Source organism: Rhagoletis pomonella, unplaced genomic scaffold (assembly GCF_013731165.1).
Source record: "Rhagoletis pomonella isolate Grant_MI unplaced genomic scaffold, Rhpom_1.0 Rhpom_scaffold_00002, whole genome shotgun sequence".
Classification (NCBI taxonomy): Eukaryota; Metazoa; Arthropoda; class Insecta; order Diptera; family Tephritidae; genus Rhagoletis; species Rhagoletis pomonella.
This window is the reverse complement of record NW_023458556.1, coordinates 19,835,415-19,862,649: the sequence shown is the minus strand read 5'-3', so window position 1 is coordinate 19,862,649 and position 27,235 is coordinate 19,835,415. Positions and strand designations below refer to the sequence as shown.

Genomic DNA, 27,235 nt, shown 5'->3' with positions numbered 1-27,235 from the left:
ATATGTATAACTCCATTCTTTATTAAGTCGACTTAGGCGGTTATTGTTTGAATCTTGGGGATTTATGTAAGGACTCATACAATAAAGAGATGGTGTACAATAAAAAATGAGCAAAAAGTTTTGATAAATGATAAGCAAAATTACTTTTCATATTTTAACTTGTAATCATCCACTTTTCGAATATACCAGAAACAGCATGTTTCAAAAGTTAAAGTACCAACCAGTGTTGACTGGCGCATAAGTATGTATGTATTTGAACATATGAATGACGGCGAATTCGCATTGTATTGTTAACGGTATATGCATGTATGTATGTACTACAACCTTATATCTGCTGCTGTTGGTCAACCAATAAATTATGTACACTATTTTATTGTATTTTATATGTTCAATAAATTTGCTATTCACACACATCACGAATTCTCTGTATCGCTTCCATACCACTTATCATTTTCGATTTTCCAAACGTTGGCGCAGAGAAAAGCAGAAAAGGATAATACCGGATATTGAAGGAAAGCTGTTGTACGCACTCTAAAGGCTGTACCAACAACCACCATATACTATGTATGTACATACATACATATCGGTTTAAGTGTAAGAGGATTTCATATCGTTTGCATTTGTTAAATCACCAACATATATTACACATATGTATGTATGTATATTCTCTGCAAGCAAGAGTTTTGTACGAGTGCGTAATGCCATTAAATTTGGCATCGCTGTTGGTCGGAAATTTCGTTAGCACATCTCGCCTCATTTCAAACTCTTTCGATACACTCAATTTTAAATACATACATATGCATGCTTAAATGAATGTATGTATTGGTACTTAAAGCGATTGATGGATTTCGTCTTTCGAGTGTAATTAAAATATGCACGACAAATTATTGCGCATTACACTCGACAATCGTTGCCATATGCGCGGTAAATAAGCTGCGTAAGACAGGTGTCTGCTTCAATTATACGTATATATTTATATATGTAGATATGTATGTACTCGTTTCAGAAGTAGATATGAAGGACATAATAAGTATTTACTTCGAATTACATGTTTGTAATTGCGAAACTTTTTGAACAATTAATATCACCGTGCGACAGTAAATTTTACATACAAACAAATGAATATATTAGCGAAACTATGGTAAAACTGCGTAGGTACCTAGTTCTTCTCTCTGACATCAGAATTTTTTTTAAAGGACTTTGAAATTAAAAAAAATATGTTTATTTCAAAAAAAAAAATTTAGAAAATTCAGTGCAATATAGGATAACAATATGGGTATCATATAAAAAAAAATCTGTGCAATTATAACAGAATATTTTTTTTGGTGCATATGGACGAATGGGTATGGAAAAAGTCCTTTACAAATTTTGTCCTTTAATATCCTTAAAAATTTGCAATAATTTTTTTTTTGGAAAAATTATTGTTTGAGGACTAATATACGACCTCACCATCGAATTCCGTCCTGCAAACTTTATTAACTTAAAAATTTAAAATTTGTTAAAAGCGCATTTTCAATACCTATTCGTCCTTGTAAAGCAAACAACTTTATTGTTATTAAATTCCACAGAATTTTCTCTCTCATTTGGTACCCATATTGTCATTCTACATTGCACTTACTTTTTTAAATATTTATTTGAATTAATCACATCTTTAAAATTTCAAAGTCCTTTGAAAAAAATCCTGACGTCAGAGTGAAAAACTAAAAACGAAGTTTTACTATATTTGGCCCATAGTTTCGTAAGTATATCGATTCTTTTGTGTGTTTTAAATTTTTTTTGTCGCACGGTGTATTCATACATATGTATGTATGTACGTTCTTATCTTCCCAGCCAAAATTGTCAACGCACTTATTTACTGAAGTGTTTTACCTATGCAGTTATACCATGAAACGTGCAATATTCCATTTTATTTTATGAACATCTCGACTCTAGCGCCACTTATCTAAATAAATTTTTCGTGAAAGTATTTCTCGCCGCACCCTCGCTATACATATCTAGTTTCATCAAAATCGAATCATAAATACATATTCATAAAATCTGGAATCATGCGCCATCTAGCGGGGTAAAATGTAGCCTATGTCCGTGCCAGGGGTATGGGGAATTTACTAACAAAATTTGGTTGTTATCCGTTAATTGGTTTTTAAGCCAAGTTTTAACAAAGAAACCGGCTACATTTTTACATAAACAATATATATAGTTTGAGATAAATTTGTAACTAATTGATTTAGAAAAATTTCCTGAATAACATGTCCAAAAAGTACCATCGAGCGTGATCGGGGTAGTATTAAAACTAATGGAAAACTAAAAACTTATTTTGCAATTTTCAACAACAAATTTGGTCCAACTCAACAACAAGAACTTAAATAAAAAAGATAATAAAATTACTGCATTTTAGAGGAAATAATTCCCTACATAATCGCAGTGAGAATTACTACGCCGCGACCTATCACTTTAGCGTAATTTAATAACAGTATATTTTAAGAAAAATTTCACTTGCCAAACTTTATAATAGTAGTTCTGCTAACTTGTCGTAATATAAAACTTGTTAAAATGAGCTGATGTGTATGAGCGCAAACCAAATTTGCTTACTATAACTTCAGCCATGAATATAGCTTATGTAATACACAGACATTACCTCCAAAACTTTTCAATGTAAAGAATTTTATAATTGAATACTCAACTAATTAATATGTAAACAAAATGCTAATACTGTAACAAAACTCGCCCAGAGACCTGTTATTAAATAGAATACTAATAAAAGCAAAACTTTTTTACCTAGATTATCTGTTCAAAAGTTTTAGGATTACCGAAGGAGAAGAGATATTCAAAAGCACTGTGCCTGTATGTATGTAGCCGGAGTTTACACGAGTTTAAGGTAAATAGCAATATATTTGAAAATCTACACACGAACACAAACGACCCAATTAAACAAGTCTTGCAATTGCTATAAACAACTTTCGTACTTTGAAAGAGATATTAGAAGTAGAGGGAAGCATTGTATGAGGCTATTCTTCAAAGGCAGTAATAAATAAGCCCTAAGGCAAAAGAGATACTGTGAATCTAAGCGGATTTGTATAATTATTTGTGCATTGTTGTCAAGCTTTGAATAGAATTCACAAAAAAATTTTCAATTTTAGATATTGGTTTTAAATTTTTTTTTTTACTTTCTAATAAAAGTTTTTAGAAAAGTTCTGGGGGTATGCAGTTTTGTAGCCTACTGTTGTACAATAATGCGTGATTTCAAGTCGTTAAAATATGCCGTTGATTTTTGAGAATTTTTTTCGACGAGAGTGTTGCGAATTTTCTTCCATACGACGCATGAACGAAATTCAGTTTTACATGGGAGAAAGGTTCAACAGCCTCGGCGAAGAGCGTGCTCATAAACCAAGGATATATTTTAGCCACTTGAAGTTGGCACTGCCTACCAAGAATTTTTCTTAAAACTCTGATTAAAAAGTTAAAAAATTCGATAAAAAATGTTTAAAATTTGATTTATTTGTGAATTCTATGCTAAGTTTGAAATGTTGATTTATATTTTGGTTTTCCATCCTATTATTTTTTCCACAACTGCACATATTTGAATATATGACTGAACACACGTACATACATATGTATGTATGTAGGTATGTAGATCAATGCAAATGCATAAATGCTTGTAAATCAAGCAACAATAGCTGCAGTAGCATGTTTGTTACCTGTGAATTGCAGCATTATGGACTGGCATAAAAACATAGGGAACATTCTTTATACTGTGTTGCTACGTACACATGTACCTAGAAACTAATAAGTGAAAAAAATTATGAAAAAATAATAAAGTGTTTTTTTTTGTTCCTATAGCAACGCTGCAAAAAATGCTCCAACGATAGCGGAAGAAATTCTGGAGATACATACATACATATGTATATTCACTCATGTACATATGTATGATTCTTCTGTTTTGCTTACATTACTAACCAACTAAGAAATTCGAAGGAGCCGAGCAAAGCAATTTATTTAATTGAAGGGATATGAAGACTAAATAAAGCAGCTTTTCAACAATGGCTATCGAATGCGTAAATATTTACTAAGTTGGGAGCTAATTTCAATTCAGGGTCTATAAAAGCACATTTACACGTAATTTTCTTGCTTTTGATATCAGAAATAAAATTTATGTAGACAAATAAATGTTGATGTAGCAATTTTAAAGTTAAGGTTTAGCAAAAATGTTAAACGACCTACAATATATATTTTTTACATCCAATGGCACCCCCATCGGCGTCTCTGATGGAAGGAGACTGCATGGAGTACAAGCTTTGTTGGATAGGAGATTCTTCTTCTAGGTAAGTACCGCACGATTCATATCTTTACCGATAGCATACATTACCAAGAAATTTGCAATTTTTTAAGGTAATTAATCTTGCTTTATAATTTTTGTAGTTGTACGTCGATTATTGTATAGAGGTTATATTTAGACACTACCACCGATCTTACAATAAACAAATTTCAATGAATGTTATCTTAGCCTTAATCATTAACGGGGAATCGCTCTTGCCAACAATTTGTACTTTGGAGGACTGAGAAGGCAGTTGATAAGTAAAGTACAAAAATACTCATTATGGCTGCCCATAATGAGGCGGCTCTTGGAGTGTTCGGGAGAAAGATTATGAGGAAGATTTATGGACATATGCGCTTTACAACGATAATATTTAGACATGGCTCGGTCATGTCGTACGAATGAACAGCAACGCTACAGCTGTGAAAATATACTGAGGTGACTGAAGAAGACGCCACCATGGGACTTTTAAAACTAATTATAGCCTTAAAAAAATCAAAAAAAATTCAACAACAAAACAAAAACCATAAATTTCAGTATGCCAAAGGCGACATTCCCCACTAATGCATGAAAATTGTTATTTCCCCCCCTAGCAGCATTAACTAACTAACAAAAGAAAGTTTTCTCCTAAAAGTTCTAACAATTAACAAAGAGGTAACTTAGCTTGCTGCTATAAGTAAATAAAACAACAGCAACAACTAAACAGTAAAAATCTTAAATGGTAAACATAATTGAATAAAGAACAACTGGTGATTAAAGCTTCGCCACTTGCCACACTAACCGAGTGCCGCTTTGAGGCAGTTCGTAAGGAGAAGTTCATTAGTGTCGCGGAAGTTCGCATTTCAAGTGTCTACCGGATTTTTTATGACTTCCCTAACGCGATTTACAGCTGCTGACACTAACTCAGAGCGGGGCCATGCAACAGTTATTTGCTAGTTTATGTATGTAGATGTGAGTAAAGGACGAACTTGATGCAGTCCTGATGGGTTAAGAGGCTAACGATTTAATAGTCCATCGCGTAGCGAACACCCGGCAGTGCTGCCGGCGGGTATAATTAAATTTTCCGAGTGGTCACCTGGCCGCTGAGGGGAATTAAGATAAAAAACTTAATTATGGCTTGCTGCTTGGTTGATGGGTAGGTAGTAAAATGACGAAAAGCTGGTATGTAAAATGGCAAAAAACATTTGGTTATGAGGGGGAAGCACAATGGGAATTGAAAGTTTCAAGATGCGATGGTAGCAAGAAAGTTTGCTGCTGCTCCTGGTTACTTTGAAAAGTAGTTAGTGAGCTTGAGTTTAACTGCCACGTTGAACAACTGCCCATACTCTCATGCAAGCATATTTGCCGTTATCTCTTTGTTTGCTTCAACTATTTTCTTTATTTCTACTCAAAAACTCATTTAATCCAATTATGCATTACATTGACTTGAAAATCACTTTCTTGCTTGCTATCATTTTTTGCACAGCGACTTAAAAGACAAACACAAATTTTTCATTTACCAAACAAAAAAAAAAAAATAATAGTAGAAGATGAAGAATATGCAAGCGTAGCTGAAAGAGTGCGCAAGAGAATGCAAGTAAAAGCGAAGTGAGTGGAAAATTTTCTGCTAGAGTCAGTCGGGTGTGGGAAGCTTTGAGGTAACTCTCGGCCGCATTTCTTACGTTACTTGGGGTATTCGCTGTTGGTTGATGGAAGGCGCTGTGGTGAGGCAAAAAATAATTTCTAACGAAGTTTGCAAGCCATTTTTCTGCGTCGAATTTTGTATACATTGCATTCTTTCGCCTCTCCTCTCTTATGCAACAAAATTGACGTTGAAAAATTGTTTACCATAACGCGCGATAAGTGTTCGCCTGGCTGGTGGGTGGGTTAGAATTTTGGTTTTTGCTACCACAAGCGGACATTAAAGACAACTTTGTGGTAGACGGTGCCGTTCCGTCTTGCATGCACATCAGGGTGGTTCAAAAGTAAAAGTAAGGTCGGAATTTTTATGCTCTGACCCCCTAGGATTGTTCTAGACCGAAAAAATATACCTCTATTTTGAAATCAAAAAAAATATTTTTTATAGATTTTGCGAAAAAAGTATTTTATTGTTAATTTCCCACAGATTTTACTTGAATTGTATTAATTAGTTTTTAAATTTTAATCCTTATTTACATTTGCCAGCAGTGTAAAAATTGCGAGAAAAGTTCATTTGGCAAAAACAAAAAAAAAACAAAAACAGTCGGTATAGAACAATCCCAGGGAGTGTGAGCATTAAAATATTGAATTTACTTTTTTTTTTGAACCGCCCTAATATGCATAACATATACATGTATATGAGCAGACATGAAGCTTATAGTGCAGTGCATTAATAATCATTTCATCAACTTGTCTTGGCGTCGCGTCGTTTGCCTATGCGATATATTTACATTTTTCACTTACACTTACCAATCTTGTTGTGCGCTTCGTGCTCATTTATGTCATTCACTCACTTATGTGTTGACTTAAGCGCATTATAGTAGTTTACAGCAAAAATTACGCCCAAATGCAAATTTAGGAATATACATTCACACATATGTAAATACATACATATGCACAGTCATGTGAAAAATAATAGGAATACGAAATTTTGACCAGTTTTTACTACCTTTCTTTTGTTTGTTTAATATTTATTTTTTTATGAATTAAAAATTTCAAACATTTTAGACAAATTAGAAAAATTCAACAAAATTTAACAAAACATTAAGAATTTTCAGAAAAAATTTAAGTGTGTACTTTTAAAGCCCATTAAATTCCAGCTCCATAAAGTGCAAGTCTCGAGTGGCTAAGAAATGGCGTTGATTTTTGATAATTTTTTTTTTTCGCTGACGGTGTCAGGCATTTTCTGCCGGACAAAGTACATATTGCGGAGATTTTTGGGATTTTATCATACAATTAATAAACTTGACAATAAGAATATGTTCAGCTTAACAGATGACTAAACTTCCCAAAACTGGTGAAAATAAGTGTTTTCTTTTTGGTTGTTGTTGTTTCCGACAGGGTGGGTGTATGATGTATTATGGAACGAATTTCCGTCATCCCTTGTCAAATTTGGTTTGGAGACAAACCGGTTTCGGCGTTGTGCCATCTTCAGTGTCATTTTTCAGAACGAAACGGTTTGTCTCCAAACCAAATTTGACAAGGGATGACGGAAATTCGTTCCATAATAGAAAATAAGTGTCTTTACATATTTCTTTTTGTATACCAACTGTATGAATTGAACAAACTTTGATTTCATTTTATCGCAAAATTGAAATTTTTAAACAATTTTTTGTATGGAAATTGTAAAACTTTAATTTGGCCATCGAAAAAGATATATCAAAATTCATGTCTTCATATCTGTGTAAATTATACAATGTGCTGTATACAATAATGCCGTTACGATGTGTTTGCAAAGTTTTATGTTGCATGTTTGTTGACAATTTGCGAAAATATTTTACTGCTAGGCATTTTCAAGATTCAAGAGGTTATTGCCACTCATATGCACGCAAACTACTAAGCACATAACTGAACTATTAACATACATATGTATATTATTGTCATAAACTTCATACATTTGCCGTGACACGTTGCAGTTTGCGAAATTTCTGTCGTCCTTATAATTGAATGCAACAGTGCAAAGTTCGACTAGAGGGGCAAGGATAAATTTATATACATACTACATGTATGCTTATGTATATTTGATTTTTGTTAACAAAGTTATAGTTGTTGATTTACTACTGCCTATCTGGCTGCTCAGTTTTTGTCGGTCTGCCTGCTTTTTTTTTTGCTGTTATTTCAAACTAACTATCTGTGCAACAACTTATCAGCAGTGGTAAAGGTAAGCACACACAAACCGATAAGTGCAGTACAGTTAAGTTACTCAACCCGCATATTTGGTTTATTTTTATTTTACTGTTATATTCTCTTAACTCGCATAGTTCATCAACTATGAAAAGTTTATTTATTTAACTCATCAAAAAGCAATTCGTCGTCTGGCTGCCTAGGCGGGAAGCAACCGCTTCACAGTGGCTGCCCAGACAACTATGTACATATGTACTACCGGCTAGTTGCGCACTGTTTCAATACTTATTGTAATTGTTTTTCTTTGCTGCAGTTTCTTGATTACAACTTACAATATTTGTCGTAGGAGATTTTATGTACGTATGTATGTATGTATGTATGCGAGTATGCATTTGCTACAGCCAATTTCCAGACATTCATCCGCAGTCTGTCAGTGCTGGGGGAATAAATTTGCTTGATTGCTTCGTAAGCATTCAGAGGCAAAAAAGGAAGAGAAGAAATCGAAAAATAAGAAAGTTCTACATTAACTTTCTTTGCTTTTGGGAATTCCTAGCAGCTTCAGTTGCTGGTAAATAGATGGCAGTAAGTTTGCAATATTGGAACTTATGCAAACACCCGTACATTCCACGCCAATAAGTAAACACATGTCTTGAGACTTTCTGACCGCCCAACTGTGTCAACTATTGAACCAAGTATTTGTATGCAAAGCGGTTACGAGTGTAGCAAATGACATGCAGGTTACGTATGTAACTGTTATCAGTGGGTAAATGCAGTATGTGCAGTTTTGTGTTTTTAGTTTTTAAATAGTGGGGGTTTGAAAACTACGCTATTAAGCTCATTTGGGTTCCGGGTCATAGCGAATTCGCGAGTAATTGCATGACCAATGAGCCGGAAGGACACGAAACCCCTGACCTTATGTGGTCTATTTCTAGACAGATGGGCGTTAAGTCAGCTCAGCGTGCGCTGGGAAAATACCTTGACTTCAAGGTGGCTAAATCCTTTTGAACACGTGTAGAACGTAGGCGGTTCAGGTAGCTCTTGAGACTCTCGCTGTGGGTGGGAGTTCGAACTGGTCATTGCGTGATAGATAAGCATGCAGTAAGGCTGCATATCATCGATGACCCTCACAGCACCAGCTGCATGGAGGACGGTGAGGTGAAATTATCTGAAGCACCTTGGGTCGCATTTCTTCCACACTCCCGCCCCGCTCCTATTAAGCGCACCACAATGGACGGCATAAATAATTGTCTAAAAGTGTGCCTCCACTCACCGAGGTGACCCTCTTAGCTAACCTAATCTAGGGGTTTGAAATATGTAAACACATTTGAGCTGTACTATTCTAATGTAAAAAAAGAACTCTGCATTAATCAACAGGTTTGAATAATATTAGTGGCGTTTGCCAGTACTATCCACGTTAAGATTGGTTTGCGTGAAGATAGGTGGCTGACACAGAGTCCTGACTTAGGCCAATGGAGTTCCTTACCGATCATTTCTCTTTATATCGTGGTCAGGTTAGGTTATGTTAAATAGGCGGTAGTCCCTTTGACCGTATGTGGTTTATAGTTATACATATTCGTTTTTGTTATTTAATGGCCTTATAACAATTATATTCAACAATTTTTATTGAGCTCGAGGCCGTTTCTTTTTTTAATGAAAACTTATTGTGGGAAAGAAATAATAATTAAAAAAAATGGTAGAAGTGATAGCTATTTCGGAAATCACCACATTTCCTCATCAGACTTCTTTCAGTAGGATTCGAACCGACGATCCCACTGACTCAGCCAGTTGCCTACGCACTGTGCTAAGCTAGCCTTGTAAATTATCGTTGCTTTTTCCTCACTTTTTTCATTTGTTAAAATCGAATCGAAAGGGCTCGATAAATCGATTTTCGATTTAAAAACGGCATCTCTAGTTTGGACACTCATCGTTTGCAGAGCACCCCACATGCTTAGGCAAATTTCCCACTGCTGGGACAAGGGCATTGCTCAAATACTCAACACTTGACAGCTAAGTTTTCGTTGAATATTCCAATTAATCCAAGCTAAAAAATTAGTTTGTGGCGCCAGTTCAGTATACTGATATTTTTCAGCATGCTTTTAAGCAAATACACTGGGCCTGGAAAACAGTCTAGTAAAAAATACATACTATGCCGCATTTACTTTTAATGACAGGTACAAGTATAAAAAACTGAGAAATTAACCAGCTGGCCCCAATACTGCAGCTTTGCCACCTATGCAAACACCCGCAATAGATTTTAATCTAACAAATTACTGCTTTCATTAAAAACACAACCATTTATTATCATTTAAACAAATTTTCATTTAACTGTACAATTAAGTGAACTTTAAATTTATAGCAGTAAATGCGCCAAGCAACCAACGCTCTAAGATGTGTAACTGAGTAGCGTGGTCGCCTCTGCGTGGAGGTTAAATGCATGGAGCGCCCGCACAAACGGGTCAGGCTGAGTAAACAATTCACACCTGCTAAAACCATTGTGGGTTTAATAATTTCTTGTGTCTAATCCCAACAAAGCGGGCCACCTAGTGAATGGCAAGTAATAAGATACATACAAGTAAACAAAAGTAAATATATATGTACGTTCATACACACATAAAATGTACATATGTTTGTCGGTACAAACAAAAACAAACACCAGCAAACGTATGCAAATATGCAGTAAACACAATTTGAAAACAAAGGCAACAACAAAAACATTTAAAGGCCATTTGGTTGTCAGCGCCTACTTGTGATTACCTGCTATCGGCGTTTATCACTGTTTGCCTATCTGCGTATATTTGCCCATTCGTTCGGCTGGCAGCTTGCTTGGCGACTTGCGCAAACAATACGATGGGTAAGCAAATAAGTAAGCAAACATACCGACAGACAGCCAGTCAGACATGAAAGGCAGACGGGCAGAATAAACAGGAACACTGACAAGGATAGGGCAAAGGTACACAAGAATATATGTATGTATGTATATACATACAGTTGCGGTCAATGAGATAGTATTGCAAAATTGAAAATGATATTTTTGGCAACTTATGTTTATTTATTGAGTTTTATTAATTTTCATTTCATAAAATAAAGTTCGACCTTTAACAAAACCACATAAAAAAAAGAAATTAAAAATTAAAGAAATTGAATTAAAATTTAAAACTTTTTATTTAGTATTTTTAAAAAAGTTTCGAGTATGCAGTTTTGTAGCTCATTTAACTCTAGTATAAAAAGTGCAAATCTCGAATAGCAAAAAACTACAGTTTGAGAATGTTTTTTTTTGTCAAGGGTGTTGCGCCTTTTCTTCCACATAACACCTTTTCCCCATATAAAAAAAAAAGGTCGAACAAACTTCGTGTGGAAAAAATGACTGTCATCGTCAGCAAAAAAAAGCGAAAAATCAACGTGATTTTTTATTAACTTCACACTTGCACATTGATTAAAATTTAATGGCTATAAAACTGCATACCTGAAATTATTCTTATTATTATGCAAATTTATTGAATTTTCCTGAGCTTTGTAGAAAGTTTAGAGATTTTATTATTACGTTTTTGTTGTAGTATGAACTATTAAAAAAATAGCGCAAAGAAATTAGAATAAAAATTTTTGCATACAATGCGAGAAATTCTCTGTACAAATACTTTTGTCCGGTGCCGTATGTGTAAAATGTTTGTTCATTTGATTGGCATATGTATGTACATATCTAGTGCTCACATACATATGTATGTATGTATGTGCTGTTTGTGTCTACATATATACATATGTAAATATCAATGTATGTCTATGCTGAGGTCCTTTGTAAACGCCTACCAAATTTACACCCATTAAATTGCTTCGCTTGTCTTATTACTTTGTTGACAATATGTATGTCCTTGGATGTGGCAGTTAACATAGCGCAAGTGTACGTGTCCATTACAACAACAAATATAACAAGAAGCAAGTATATGGGATGTGAAAATTAAAGGCAACCCCATTTAAGAAAGTATGTGTATGTGAGATTTTCTTAAATTACGTGCATGTATGCAGGTGTACTTAAGTTTATTGCTTTATATTTAAATAGATGCCGAATTTGTTCGTTTCCTATTCAAAACTGTACACACGCGCGTATTTTTCACCCTCGCAGAAATTTTCATATGGACGCTCTTCGAAATTTGCTTATGAGGTATTCCAACGTCTCTTAAGGAGCCTCTCCCGCCATCAGAAAATCTGTCAGAGCATAAGCGTTAATGGTTATACATTTAGAAAAGTATACGACTTCGTTTATTTAGACTGGGTTCACACAGATAAACTTTTATTGCTCATTTGTGGCAAGTTCTCTTTTGGTGTTGCCCTTCGTATTCACACAGAGCAACTCTTTTATATACAATTGTTGTTGTCAGCTGTAAACCGCCAACTTGAATTACTCAGACGAACGAGAGCAAAAAGCGTGTTGCCCAAGCCCTTCCCCTTTTCTCGTCGCTCCCTCTCATACAAGTAACGAGCTGCAGCGGCAAAAGTTTCCCTGTCTGAGCTCCGTCTTACACTGAGGGAAATAATGCATAGTAAAAATGAATACTTTTTATTTGATTATCGTTTTAAAATGTTCGTATTTAAAAATAATATTTTCATACAAAATTTATTACGCACGTATTTGACTGTTCACATCTGAGTATGTATATGTAAGTGTACACACCCCAAGCATGCAGAGCGCCGTTCTCAGAGCGGTGACAATACACTCATACATACATAGTATATGTATATCCGTACAAATCGCGTGATGTGGTGTTGATGGAAATTCAACATTTGAAAGCAAGTTTGTATGCCTGTGTGTAGCTGAGCTCGCAAAGATGCTTGCCACAATTTGTTGATATCCAGAGATGGTCAAGTTTCGAACTCCACTGCAGGCAACATGCAAATTAAATATTTTTTTTTAGTTTTTGTCTAGTTTAGTTTTCACTTCACGGATGCTTTTTCAGTACGAACGCGGTCATTTTAATATGCGCGTAATTGAATTGAATATTTACCAATGTATAGTACTTTCGTTGACATTTATATTCTGATCAATTACGTTTCTATTTGATTTTAATATTTTTTCCCCTCAGTGTAGAAACAAGCATTGACAACAATAATAATGTCCGCCTTTGAAATCCAACGGAGAATCATTCTAACCATCAAGAACCCTTTGGACTAAGTAGGAAATTGAGAAGTAAAGCCCTCTCTCGTCGAAAAAAATTTCACTATATGTTGGTAACAGAGGAAGAGGAACGCCTCCTCTGACGTGGAAAGGCCAAGGCGGAGAAGGACTTGGTTTCACTTGGCATTTCCAATTGGCGGCACTTGGTAGAGAAGAGAAACGGCTGACGAACTTTGTTGGACTCGGCTTAGGCGGCCATGTCATTGCCGGTGGCAATTATCGCCCAGAGCATTACTTTGCAATAGTTTTTTTTTTTTAATAAGAAAACGTTTTTAAGGTAAGGTTTTTGGATATTTTATATTAAAAAAAAAAATATTGTAAACTGCCGCAACAATTTAAATTCATTAAATTTGAAAACTCACAACTGCCTCTACCACGATTTGAGCTCGCGAGCAACGATGCTTGAGTCGTAGGTCTTCTCGCTGAGCTACTTTCATATTGTACGAGTGGTTAGCATTTGCACATTTACACCGTAAGTTTCAACTGTCCCGCTCTGCATCCGTTTTGCACTAGTTCAGAGATAGTTCTGATATATCTGTGGTCATAAACAATAACCGCCTAAGTCGACTTAAGAAAGAATTGAGTTATATATGCTATAGTTTTCTGCAACTACTATACCATGGTATGTGAAACTTCTATCTCGTTACCTAGGCCATTTAAAAAGTTATAGATGAAAATATTTTGGTTTCCCCACAAAGTTAACATACATTACAATCCAAATCTTTAAAGCGTTTTTTCTCGAATTCAGATTTTTGACCGAGGCGATTATTGCTTATGACCACAGATATATAGTACGGAATTAGCGCTTTGTCAGATTGTCTCTAAATTTTACTGCAGGGGGCCTAAAGGGCGTATACGTAACCCACGAATAAGTATGTATGCATGCTCATTCCACGTGGCTGGTGGCGTATACGTAACTTTTATTGTATGATTTGAGTTGATGTTGGGCGAAAATAAAGCTCAATCAAGTTAGCGGCGCTAAAATGAAAAAATGAAGAAAAAAATTGTTCGTATTATTGTGCTCATTGTGTGCTATTTTCGGCCACTTTTCGTTTTTTTTGTGCTCCGACCATTTGGTAAATAATTAGGACTTTGCTAAGTTAAACGTAACTTAGCAAAACATTCATTCAATGAAGTATTTTTACTACTTTTCTGGGCTTATTTTTTTGTGCTTTTTATGGGCTTTAAAAATATTGCCCGGTTAACATTGAAAAACCGTTTGACGCCACGCTAGCTAACCCACTTCTTAAACTTTGGTTTAGCATCAATACGTTTGTGATCGGTCAAATAGTTTCCGAGATATTATAAATATAAAAGTTAAACTTGAACCTTTTTTACTGGCTTTAGTTTTTATTTGCGCCAAATAATCTTCATATGGTTGAAATCAGCATGGAAAGTTCTATTTAGCTAATTTTTCTTTTATTTCTTTATGGCTAAACGGTTGGTATTCTACACCACGGCTACTTCGGACTATTTCTGTCTAAATGCTGGAGTACGGGGACAGGCTAAATGTAAATAAGAAAAAGTTAACAAACAAATGTCAAATTAAACTCTGAGTTTATTAAACACCTCAATGAGTACACTTGACAGTTTTCCATAAACTTAAAACGTTAAACAAAAAGTCTTCACATAATAGATGTTTTGCTATGTTACATTTAACCCAGTGAAGTCTTAATTATCCTGGAAACTGACTGAGCACCTTAAATAATTTTGACGGCCCTAAAAAGCCCCTAAATATCACCTAACTCCTCAGCAATATATATCTGTGTTCGACCAAAATTTATAAAGTTGGTCGGCTACCGTGACGTGAAGCGATTTTTCAATGTTTACTGGGCAATATTTTTAGCGATTTTTCAATGTTTAACAATATTTGCAAAGCACATAAAAAGCACAAAATAATAAACCCAATTAAGCAGTAAAAAGTCTTCACTGGATGGATGTTTTGCTAAGTTACAGTCAACCCAGCAAAGTCTTAATTATCTCGGAAACTGGATGAGCTCCTATAATTATTTTGGTGACTCTAAAAAGCACAAAAATAGCACGTAATTCCTCAATAATATTTGTCCGTGTTCGACCAAAGTTTAAGAAGTGCATTTTTCAATGTTTACGGTGCAATATTTTTTTAGCGATTTTTCAATGTTTAACGGGCAAGATTTGCAAAGCACATAAAAAGCACAAAATAATAATTCCAGATGAGCAGTAAAAAGTCTTCACTGGATGGATGTTTTGCTAAGTTACAGTCAACCCAGCAAAGTCTTAATTATCTCGGAAACTGGATGAGCTCCTATAACTATTTAGGTGACTCTAAAAAGCCCAAAAATAGCACGTAATTCCTCAATACTATTTATCCGTGTTCGACCAAAGTTTAAGAAGTGGGTTAGCTAGCGTGGCGTCAAACGGTTTTTCAATGTTAACCGGGCAATATTTTTAAAGCCCATAAAGAGCACAAAAAAATAAGCCCAGAAAAGTAGTAAAAATACTTCATTGAATGAATGTTTTGCTAAGTTACGGTTAACTTAGCAAAGTCCTAATTATTTACCAAATTGTCGGAGCACAAAAAAAACGAAAAGTGGCCGAAAATAGCACACAATGAGCACAATAATACGAACAAATTTTTTCTTCATTTTTTCATTTTAGCGCCGCTAACTTGATTGAGCTCGAAAATAATGTGGTTGTTTACGCTTGCCTGGTTATCAGGTTATCTGGTTATGTGGTTATATTTCATATCCAGTTTACAACAATAAACTACACTACAGAATAATTATTTTTAACCAGATAACCTGATAACCAGGTAAGTGTGAACAACCAAAATTTAAATATGTAGGAGTAAAATGCTCTGAATTTCATTTGAGATGAAATTATTGCATTTGAAAAACTCTTTTGTGTGCTCTTTTTAAAATTATCAATAAATTTTGAATGTAGAGTAATTAAGAGACTATTTAAATTTTTATTTCTCGAGAATAATCAGCCTTCCAGTCTTCTTTCTAAAAATGTAGAATTTAATTTGTTACTTAAACTTAATCAAAATTTTCCGTTTCAGTAACCTTATTCACTTATATTCCCATAGGCAATCGAGAGTATTCCAAGAGGTGCGGGATTGACATTCCCAAATTCTTTGAGTTGATTTTTCATATCAGAAATAACATAAAATGCTATAAAAATCGTAATTAAAGTTTTCTGCATTCCATTTGTGCCATAAATCAAAATTATAAAAATTTAAAATTGTTTTCAAGTTAAAAAAAAAACACTTGCGACAAAAATTAGCGAAACAAACAGAAAAATTAATAGAATCACAATTTCTTCTTCGCTATTCAGCGCGCTATATATTACTTCCTAAAACTGCCTTATAAACGATATTGCGGCTTTTGTTTAGGTGAAGTGCTCTTTTGGAATGTAGTCAAAAGAACTGCCTAAGTCTCAGAACTTTGCGCCATTTTCGTTTTCAAACTTCATTGTTCGCCACGAGCCACAATGCACTGACTGACTCTTTTGTGCGCCTAGAGGGTGTTGAGCAATTGGGAAAAGTTGAAATTTGGCATAACAATCAGCAGTGGAAGCAGCAGAAACAACAATAACACGAGCCACGAGAAAAATAATAAAAAGCGAAATATTAATGTAAAATAAAAATATAAACAATGCATGAAAGTATTTTGCAGTTAAGTGAAGTACACGTAAGCGAAGTAACGAACAAAAAAAACTTGAAAAGAAGAATGGCAAACTGGCAACTGGAGTGGTGCTGTTGCGTACTTTCTTTTCAGATATTTACATAAAGAGTAACGAAATTGAAAAGTATTTATGCTGGTTCTATAACTTAAATACACATTTGCATAGTAAATAGCGAATAGGGGTTTCTCCACAAAGCAGAATAAAGCGAAACAAAAAATTCGCTGTATTTGCCAACGTAAATGGTTTTGGTTGAAGCAAATAAATATGCAAAATGAATTTTTTTTTTATGTAAAAAAGTAACTTTTTTATAAATGCACATATTTCAGCTATTTTTTTGTGTGATATAATAAATTTTCTACTCACTGCACTGCGCTTCGTCCGACTTGTCCTCGCAATCGTCCGTCATATCACAACGAAAATGCGGCGGTATGCAGTAGGTCTTATTGAAGACATATTGACCGCAACTGATTTGTCCCGCCTCACATTCAGGTGGCGCTGAAGAGAAATAAGTAGATGAAATTATTTAAGTATGTACATGAATTCTTATAAATCAAAAATTCGAAAAAAAGCAAAACTCAAGGGCGGCCCATAGTCATAGTCGTAAGTTAAAACTCATTCTTGTTAAAAAATGAAGTTTTAAGTTTAGAATAGACTAAGCTAAAACCACTCTACGCACGTAAAATTGAATTTTAAATTTCATTTACTTATTCATGTTAATAAACACTTACGACACGACTGTTGTTCATCTTCGCCACCATCGCAATCTTTCTGATAGTTGCACACCCACAGCGATGTTATGCATTTTCCGTCGTTGCAGCGAAAATATCCTGTGGGACATGGCACATTGAAGGCTGCAAGGGAACCGCTGTTGCTGTCGTGGCCGCTGAAGCCGATACGTCCGCCATCTGTGAGGCCGGCTGGAATTGAAAGAAGGCGAAAATTGCCGCATTAAATTCAGTGTTTTTAGGTAAAATTATGAAAGTATGTGAAAAAAGAGGAGAATCAATACAAAATCTTTGTGCTAACGATTTTTAGAAGGACTAGATATTTAATATTTAAAAAATTATTTTTAATTTTTATTTTTGAGGCATTGTAAAGAATTTAAACAAATACTACGTTTATGAAGAAGCTGAAGATCTGTAAATAAATTAAATTCTGTGTATAAAATCTATAATAAAAAATTTTTAAATTATATACCAAAACTTTTTTTCCATTAAAAAACTCTTTTTGTTGAAAATAAGTGCGGAAGGTTTTTTTTTAAACACTTTCACCTAAATTCATAAACAATAGAAATTTTTAAATGCTCTATAAATCGAAAATTTGTTTGAAAATGTCACCTTAAAAAGCTCTTTAAAGCTATTTTATTTTTAATAAACGAGGTCACTTGGTTATATTTTCTGATTAAAAACTGTTTCAAAAATTAGATTTTTTTTTAATTTTTAAAATATATTTTTTTATGTTAAAAAAATAATTCTCATTTTGCAAAATTCTGGAGAGATTCCGTGATAATTCTTTTATTTCTGCAATAAATAAGAAATAAACGTTTTTTCCGTAATAAAAAATCTTTAATTTAAAAACTCATTGACTTATCAAACTGTTCTCGTTTACCCATATCTATTAATTTTTAAAATTTTATTTTACATTTCCACAACACTGTAATTGGCGCATAACTCTCGATTAGTCCAAACTGTACAGTGCCTTCACTAGTTAATCGTATTTTAAATCGTAAAATGAATTTTGTTTAAAATTCAACACCACTCAGTGCCTATCTCAACATTACCATTCTTTCTCACCAGACACATAAACCCTGCTATTGCAAACTTTTCCATTGTCCACAATATCCTTGACCCTTTGTGCTATTTCTGCGTGTCAAATAGCACGACTGTGCGTGCTGCAAATATTTATTAAGACATTCTCTTTATACTAGTCGCTTCTTTGTCCATTCAACTCTTATTTACGTTGCAATAAATTCACTGCAACATTTATGTGTTTCAAGATATGACGAGTATGACCCCATTTAAGGCACTTTGCGATCTTCCACTCTCACCCATTTAGCACAACTATTTGTCACAATGCATTTCCTTTAGCAGCGGCTGGCTGGCCTCCGCTTCTCTGCTGTGCTGTGCTGCTGTGCTAGCAGTGACCTTCCAAGGATGAGTCAACGTAAACAACATACAGAATAACACAATGCTTTTGCTTGGGTTAAAAATTCTTTTCACTCTTCATACATAACTGATATTGCATAGTGCTCCGTATTGTTATTGTGGTGTAGTTGTTGTCGTCGCTATATGTGCATAAGCTTCTTGCGTTGCTATTTATGCTGCTGGTTGCATTGCGAGTTAAAAGCACTTTTGAGCTTTGTGCAGAAATGGGCAAATTTAAAGGCGAAATGACAGTACGTTTTTTTTTAAGGTTGCATAAATATGTATGTACTTGTATATGTATGGGTGTATATACATATAAGCACACTAGCACTTTAATATATTTGTACATACATATTTTATACATATGAACTTGTACTTGCATTCTGCTGCGGAAGTTGAAATGGGAGCAAAGCGCAATGCAGCAAATAGAAAAAAAAGATAAGAAAACTATATACATACATACATATTTACAATGAAAGCATGCACTGTACCGCTTTTGGTTCACATTTTTAACTGAACTGCAACTTAGTTGTTGCCCTCGACCCTCGTTGAATGGTGGCTGTACAATCGAATAAAGCTCACTCGTTTGACAAAAGTATGAAGGACACGCACGCCGCAGCGTCAAGGATCTCGCATAGCCTCCGGTTTTATTTCTCATCCGATTTTCACTACCTCTTACAATCAGTTTAGCATAAACTGTTGCCGTTTATGTTCTGTTCTGTTATGTTTGTTTGTTTTTCTTGAACTTTAAAGTGTGAGTATAATAAAATGTTTCACTTTCATGCTGGCTTAGCTCTTGCGCTTATCTTTCACTCTGGTATGGTAGCGGCGGCGTCTGAAAATTGAAAATCTTCTACACACAGATGCGTCACTCAACGTCGTGTAATTTGGTAAACAGTTGCTAATGAAATGACCGGCACAGCAGCAGCAAGAAAAACGTTGCCAACTAGAACAATGTGAGTAACTAGAACCACAGAAAATTCTTTTTAATTTCTTAGGATAAAATAGCATAGTGGACATGATGATAGCGTGAATTTTACAACAACGGCTGAAATTTTCCTTTGAAGTACTTTGGAAGGACTTGGAATAGACCCCATACATTCCAGTTTGTTGCTATATTTTGATAATTTGATACATATCGCTAATTTAACGAATTTCAAAAACACCAAATAAAACCCTATAACTCAACAGAAGACAATAACTTGACTAAGTTCGATAATAAAACTGTGCGTTTCGGAGTTTCAATAAATGATTTCAAAATTGTATATATATCGATATCGATATCGATTTAGCTAGATAAACTTTGGATGCCTCTAATCTAAATATTGCAATATTTTCGCAGGTGGTTTTTACATCGTCATTGAGAAGTCAATACAATAATAATAATAATAATAGATTGCCTGTTACACATATGTATGTAAGTGTTTGGCCGAGCTTCTCCTCCGATTTGTGGCGTGCGCCTTGCTGTTGTCACATAGAGCGTAGGGACCTAAAGTCAATACAATCGATTATAGAAAATTTGAGTGATTGATGTACGGATAAATGCAGGGCTGCTAACTATCTTTAGCTATGAGGTGCCATATTGTGTATAATAAATGCCAGAAAGAAAAATAAAACTGCCAAAAAAGGTGCACTTTTTTAAATTAAAATACGATTATATCTTTTCTATTCATTTAGCGATAAAGTAGGAAAGACTTTGCTAAATAAAGGTACAATACCAAAAAAACAAGAGAAAGCAATTGCATCAACCGTAGAAAGTAGAAAATTTATGTTGCAAAATTAAAAAAAAGAGTTTTTCAAATATTAATGATTTTAAAGAGTTGAATAATAATGTGCCATTTGAAGTAAAATAGGGCCTAAAATGGCACGGTTTGAGCCAAAATGAAAGTCCTGGCATAAATGGTTCTTTTCAATCTACATTTAAGAATGCAATAGATTTAAAGTTTAGAATTTAGTACCCAATTGTTTGCTATATGTTTGCCTAACTACGACGTTCACTTGATCATCAAGCAATTACACTTTGGTAGTGGTTGAATTAAAACTTAACTTTGCAAAAATTATTCTTCCCCTGTGTGCCTAGTGGTTTTTTTTTACAGTGGTTATCAGGCGTGGTCACGTTTGCAGTATGCAGTTTGCACGATTTTCAAACATTTATTAAATAAACAACAGGTGAGAAAATAACGTAAAAAAATGGGGCTAATGGAGCAGCGCACTTGCGAACGAACGCATGAAAAAACTTCTTAATTTTTAATGAAAAGCTCAATAGAAAGGATGAAAAGAAATATACTTTTCATATTGTTTGTCACATGAACGCTCTATTAAATGCTATTTCTTTCAAACACTTTGAATGTTTAAATGCTCCCATTTGCTAGTTACGAGACTATACAAAAATATACCCTATGTACATATGTATGTTCGAAATTGTTTGTAAATGCATAAATCGGGGCGTCACACAGTGGAACTACAGCGGCCAAAAGTAATAAAAACGGGTTAGCGAATTCTGAAAAAGTAATTACGCAGATACATAGAAAAATATCCAGCTAACCTAAACAAAAAAAAAAAATTGATAAAAATTCATATTTGCAATCATGACCGAGCTTAAAGTAGGAACAATGCGAAATAATAAATTTGTAAAAAAAAATTTAGACATTGTCGCAAGTAATTTGAATTAATTTTTCCACTTGTGCGCATACATAAAAAGCCAATCTGATTGATGAGCAGTTTTTGAATATATCTGTGGTAAAGCATTGCTTTAAATTCTTATAAATCTTTTCAAATGTATAAAATAGTTTACTTTGAAATTCTACATAATTTTGTGAGTATAAAATTTTTCGAGTGCTTACTTTAAAAAGTGATATTTAAAATTGACCTAGGAAGCGAGCTAAATTATACTTAGGACAATTAAACATTAAACATGCGTGTCATAACTCAAATAGTTCCAGCAGCGAGGAACTATGAGTTCAGCAGTTCAGACACACCTCCTGTAAAATTTATTGCATTTTTATTGTAGAGCTGAAGTGAAAGACTCTGGTGTGTACATAAAATAAATAATATGCAATATAAAATGGGAATTGTAGACGATGTAGATATTAATGACTCGCCAATCTATTAATCACATTCAACATTCAGACAAAAATGGACGCTTCTCTGGACGAGATCCGTTTTCGATGGCCTTAGCCCAGCTTTTGTCTTATAAAATGTAAGTTAAATTGAAAGTTTAAGTGTATCGTGCACACATAATTTAGTATGCAGGTATTTTAAATGTTTTCATTTTGTTATTTTTAAATTGAAAAAAATTGGAACTTCGTTAGAAATAAAATAAATGTGCCTGTTCATTTTCTCCAAAGTACATAAAATTTAGTGCTTGGAGCCAAAAAAACTTGTGTAAAAGGTGGGCGCTGTAATAAGAAATACTTTATTATCTTCCAAGCTGTAGAATTCTGGCTTAAACGAGCAGATTTTCGCCCACAAGAGCTGTGGGCGTGGTTGCGCGTTGAATTTTAGCATTTTCCACATTTCTTCATTCCTAAGTGCCGAACAGCGCTTATTTCTAGTACCACTTTTGGCCGCAGCTTATATGGGGACGTCCCACTGTGCGTCACTGTAACATTTTTATACATGACGCTCACGTATTGGACAAAAGTGCAAACAATAACAAACACAACGATGAGTAAACAAGGCAAAACAAACAAAACTTACAAAACGCATTCAACAATCAGAACAGCACAAACAATGCGTGAGTGAAAAAAGACTTCCAGTGTATACAAACAAAAATAAGTTCATGTGAATAGGCGAGCAAAAGTGCATTTCGAGGTAAATTGTATGAAGTGGAGTTAAAGAGAATAAAGAATAGCGAAGTGGCATTGCAATGGAGAAAAAGTGTTAGAGATCATGTGCAATTGCATTGTAAATGCCCACATGTGTTTCTATGTGTAGAAAAGTTAGCCGTTGGCTCGGTGTCCTTGCCACTGGCAGCTCTCATTCCTGCTGCCATTGCCTGCTACGTTTGTGCCTTCGCATACACATACATACAAGAATTTATATTGCTGAACCACACCCCATCAATAGCGGAAGCACTCAACTTTAAACTGTTTGTATACATACATATGTACACAGTATGAAGGGCTGCGATTAAAAAAATGTTAGTTTGGATAAAATGTATAATCAACAGGACAAGAACAAGCTGGAAAAAGTATTTTATATTTATGCTTACAGATTTTCAAACATATTTTTCATTTGATAGCAGTAGTTTTCTTAAAAAAAGCTATTTTAAAAAAAATGAAGTTTTCGTTTCAAAACCAACTCTAACCGACATTGAACGACATTGAACGACATTGTAATTAGCGTCTGGCAATGCATGGTGGGAAGCCGTAGAGTGTTAGGTGAAGAATATCCTAAAATTGTAGGCGCCTTTATTTTTGTTATAATTTCTTGACGCACACCACAAAATTGAGGAGAAAGTCGGGCAAACGCTTAGCAAAAGAGTAAGTGCCAAATATTTATTTATTTATTTTTTCGTAGGCTACGTTAAAAAAAATATACTCTGGCACTCACAGCTCAGGTTCAGAGTGTGTGTTTTAACCCCGATTAACAAACTTTTGAAATACAAAACAAATTAAAGTTTAAGCTATAACCTCGCTCTCAGTGCTATTTGCAGGCACAATTTGTATATGTTATCCGATTATGAAAAAAGGCTTGCACATTGGTAGGAACTCTTAACTAGCAAGGCAAACGATCGCTGGGAGTGGCTTACCGGCATGAAAAATAAACTCGAGAAACACCGCTAATTCCAAAATTAATAATTAATACAAAAGGTCTCGAGACATTTCCGAAAATTCCCGATATAAGTCGAGTTATCCCCGAAAAATTAAAAAAAAAAAAACTTGAAGAAATCTTTAATAGTCCTATACATTTTCAAAACAATTCCCAAGAACATCAACCATTTTCGAAATTAATTTCAAAACATGACGAGAACCCTAAAACTCCAAAGCATTTGTTAGAAATTATTTAGTTGCCTTATTTTGCTTGACAGAAATTTTCCGGAACAATCTGAAAAGTCCTTAAATATCCCCTGAAAAGTTTCGAAAAATATCGACAAACCGAAAAATCAAAACAAATTTCCACTAAATAACGACAAGCTCCGAAAATTTCCAAAACAAAAATTTCGAAGTTATTCCGAAAAATCTGGAAATAATTTTGAAATATGTTTAAGCACTGTCTCAAAATAGACATTAGTACGAGTACTTGATGCGCTGGCTTACTTCGCCTAACGAATGTTTTCACTCATACGCTTTGCTTTTAATGGCTTCCCAAAGGGGTGGTCCTTAAAAATACAAATATCAGGGAGCACCCCCTTATTTGGTGCAACGAACCAATTACGGGCATCCACGAAAATTTCCAAATTAAAAAAAAAAAAATTGCTAGGGTACGCGACCGGGGTTTGAAAAAATTTTAATTTTATTTTAAATCGTAACATTTCGACAAAACATTTACTTTGATCAGCTATAAATCAGCGTATTGAATCTTATACATATAAATTATTAAAGAATAAAAATTCAATATTTGATCAGCTATATCAAAGTAAAAATTTTGTCGAATTTTCACGATTTAAAATAAAATTAAAATTTTTTCTAAGTCTGGTAAGTCTTTAATTTTTTTTTACAATTTTGAAATTTTTGTGGAAGTTTATATCTTAAAATAGTGTGAAAAGTACCAAAATTTTGTCGAATTTTTACGATTTAAAAAATTATAATTTCTTCAAACACTGGTAGCGACCCCTCGAAATTTGTATAAAATTTTTGTGCAAGTCTATATTTTGTAAATTAAATTAAATAAAACGGTGTGCTTTACAAAATTTCCGCAAAAATCAAAATTATCATAAAATTTTCTTGTGACGGATACCGATGGGCATTATTAGTAATATTTATTTTATAATTTAAAATCTTATTTTAAAACCCAACGATGGAGAGCGCATGCGAATTGCTATTTTTATATACCTATTTTTGTATTATATTCTTATTTTGAGCTTCCTTGTTTTAATGAAGTTTTTCATGCGCATTTTTTTTTTTTTTTCTTTTAAGTCTCTGTCAAATATATCACTCTTAATCGTTTATTACTTCCCTTCGAATGCAGTTTTCAGCGCACTCCTACTCGCACAATGAGTTGCATTGTGTCGCTGGAATATAATATTCGTTGAATTTTCACCAAAAGCCTCTTATACTATTTCCCCATGAAATGGGTAAGAAGTATGAAGAGCGAAAAATTCATTTTATGCATCAGTCGTGAATCCTTAAGCCAATTTATCACAATATCGATATTATCAACACCCCATCTCTAGAAGCTGCTTTTTCATCAGCCTTGTCATAAGCGTCACTCGCTGGTTATCAATTCAATTCCTTTGATATGCTGAGGCTCCAATGCATGCCAGTCCATGCACATTGGCCAGACGTTTATTGCATTTTTGTGCATACTACTCTGCCCAATGCAATATTGAGCGCCATTGAAGTGGAACTATGGGACCATACCATTGGCGTTCTGTACTCTGCGCGCGCTATTCAATAACTATGGAGGGCCGGAGAACAATTGGCGTTGGCCCGAGCACCTGCGACTGTATGTATGTATGTATGTACATAATGTTATATTCCCACCTAATATCGTTAAGTGCACTGCACGTTCGGCCATAGCAGTTTTTCACCCCCCCATATTCTCGAACTTCAGTTTTCTTCAGCTTTCAGTTTCACATTGGCTTTGGGATATTTTAAATTATGCCGCCATTTCCAGAATTCCCTTTCAGCTTTCAAAGTGTACAGAATATTGTTTTTTTTTCTTATGCTGCATATTTTTTCATTAAATCTTACGCTTTCATCTTAAGCTTTGCATTCTGATGCAGGCATTCTTTTATTTTTCTTCTGCAGCATGTCATGAAGCCTTTAAAGTCGCCATTTCCATTGAATTGTGAAAATTGTTTAAGTGATAAGGGCTTTATTCGCTGGCGTATCTCAGGAAAGAAGCTATGTAAGCCTGTATGCTGGTAAGCTTACAAAGTAAAACTGAATGTGGCAGCAATACTTTCAATTTTATTGCATTTATGTAAATTTCCTCAGTAATGGGCCAATATGAATATAAAGAAGGGTAAATTGGATAGAGAATATTTAATGTGAGAGTAAGCGAAACATTTTTTTTTTTTAACTTTGTGTATGCATGTGACTGCAACCGCTTTCTTGGAAAGGTGCTTTGACTTGCTTTATTAAATTTTATGGAAGTACATAAATTCGACTTGTTCTGTGGGGTAACTGTTTTCGCTTACTTTTGTATTCACCGTTAAAAAAAAAAAAAATATGTTTTCGTTTATTTTTATATTTTATATATATGTATGTAAGCAGTCTCTTATATTTTTTGGCGACCGAGCTACATACATAAATTAGTATAAAATCTGCCTTGAGAATTTACACAGCGCCTTAAAAGTATTTTTGTGTTATTACTCTAACGCAAGGCCTAAGGGTACGTTCACACAGAATGCGGAGCCGAGCCGACCGAAGCCGTTCCGAGCGAAGAGAAGCTTTCAAAATGATGTAGCTATATGAAAGTGCTCATACAGTTAGCTTTTTTAGTAGCGTTTTGGAGCTGAAAGCAAAGCAGTTTTTGATTTTGAATTTTCTATTCAATTTAGCAAATGAAAAAAACTGAAAAAAACCGAAAAAGCCGTCAGTAAAAAAAAAAATTATTAAAAATAAATGCGTTTTTTAGCCGCTCAAAGCTTGCACTTATTTTACTAGAATTTTATAAGCTTGTTAGCTGCATACGCAAAAAAATTTCCAAAAATTCTGGTTCAAAAGCTCGAAATTTAGATAAAAATTTGTGCAATTTTTCTAAGTTCTGTATAAAGATTGAAAGTGTGATTTATATAGTTTTTGTTAAAGCTTGAACCATATTTTTATAAAAAAAATTTCAGCTTGAAAAATGTTGTAAATATTAAAAACGAAACACCATTCATCCATTTTTGACCGCCACTGTATTTATTTTAGAAAGTTTCTAATATTTTCGGATGAATGAGTTTGTTCACAAATAGGGTAGCAATTTTTTTCGAACCTTCCTTATCAGATGAAGCTTCTTTCATTTGCCACTATGGCAACTTACTAATATTAT

At 34.2% G+C, this 27,235-nt stretch overlaps 1 protein-coding gene across 1 annotated transcript in view; it reads right to left on the bottom strand.

Moving 5' to 3' along the window:
• The window catches only part of LOC118733231 (low-density lipoprotein receptor-related protein 2), a gene marked incomplete at its 5' end in the record, with an annotated part of 525,444 nt that overhangs the window by 21,429 nt on the left and 476,780 nt on the right, over positions 1 to 27,235 (bottom strand). Inside the window, 2 exon segments of the mRNA XM_036462554.1 lie at positions 17,310 to 17,441; positions 17,675 to 17,863. Coding sequence (XP_036318447.1) covers positions 17,310 to 17,441; positions 17,675 to 17,863 — 321 coding nt within the window.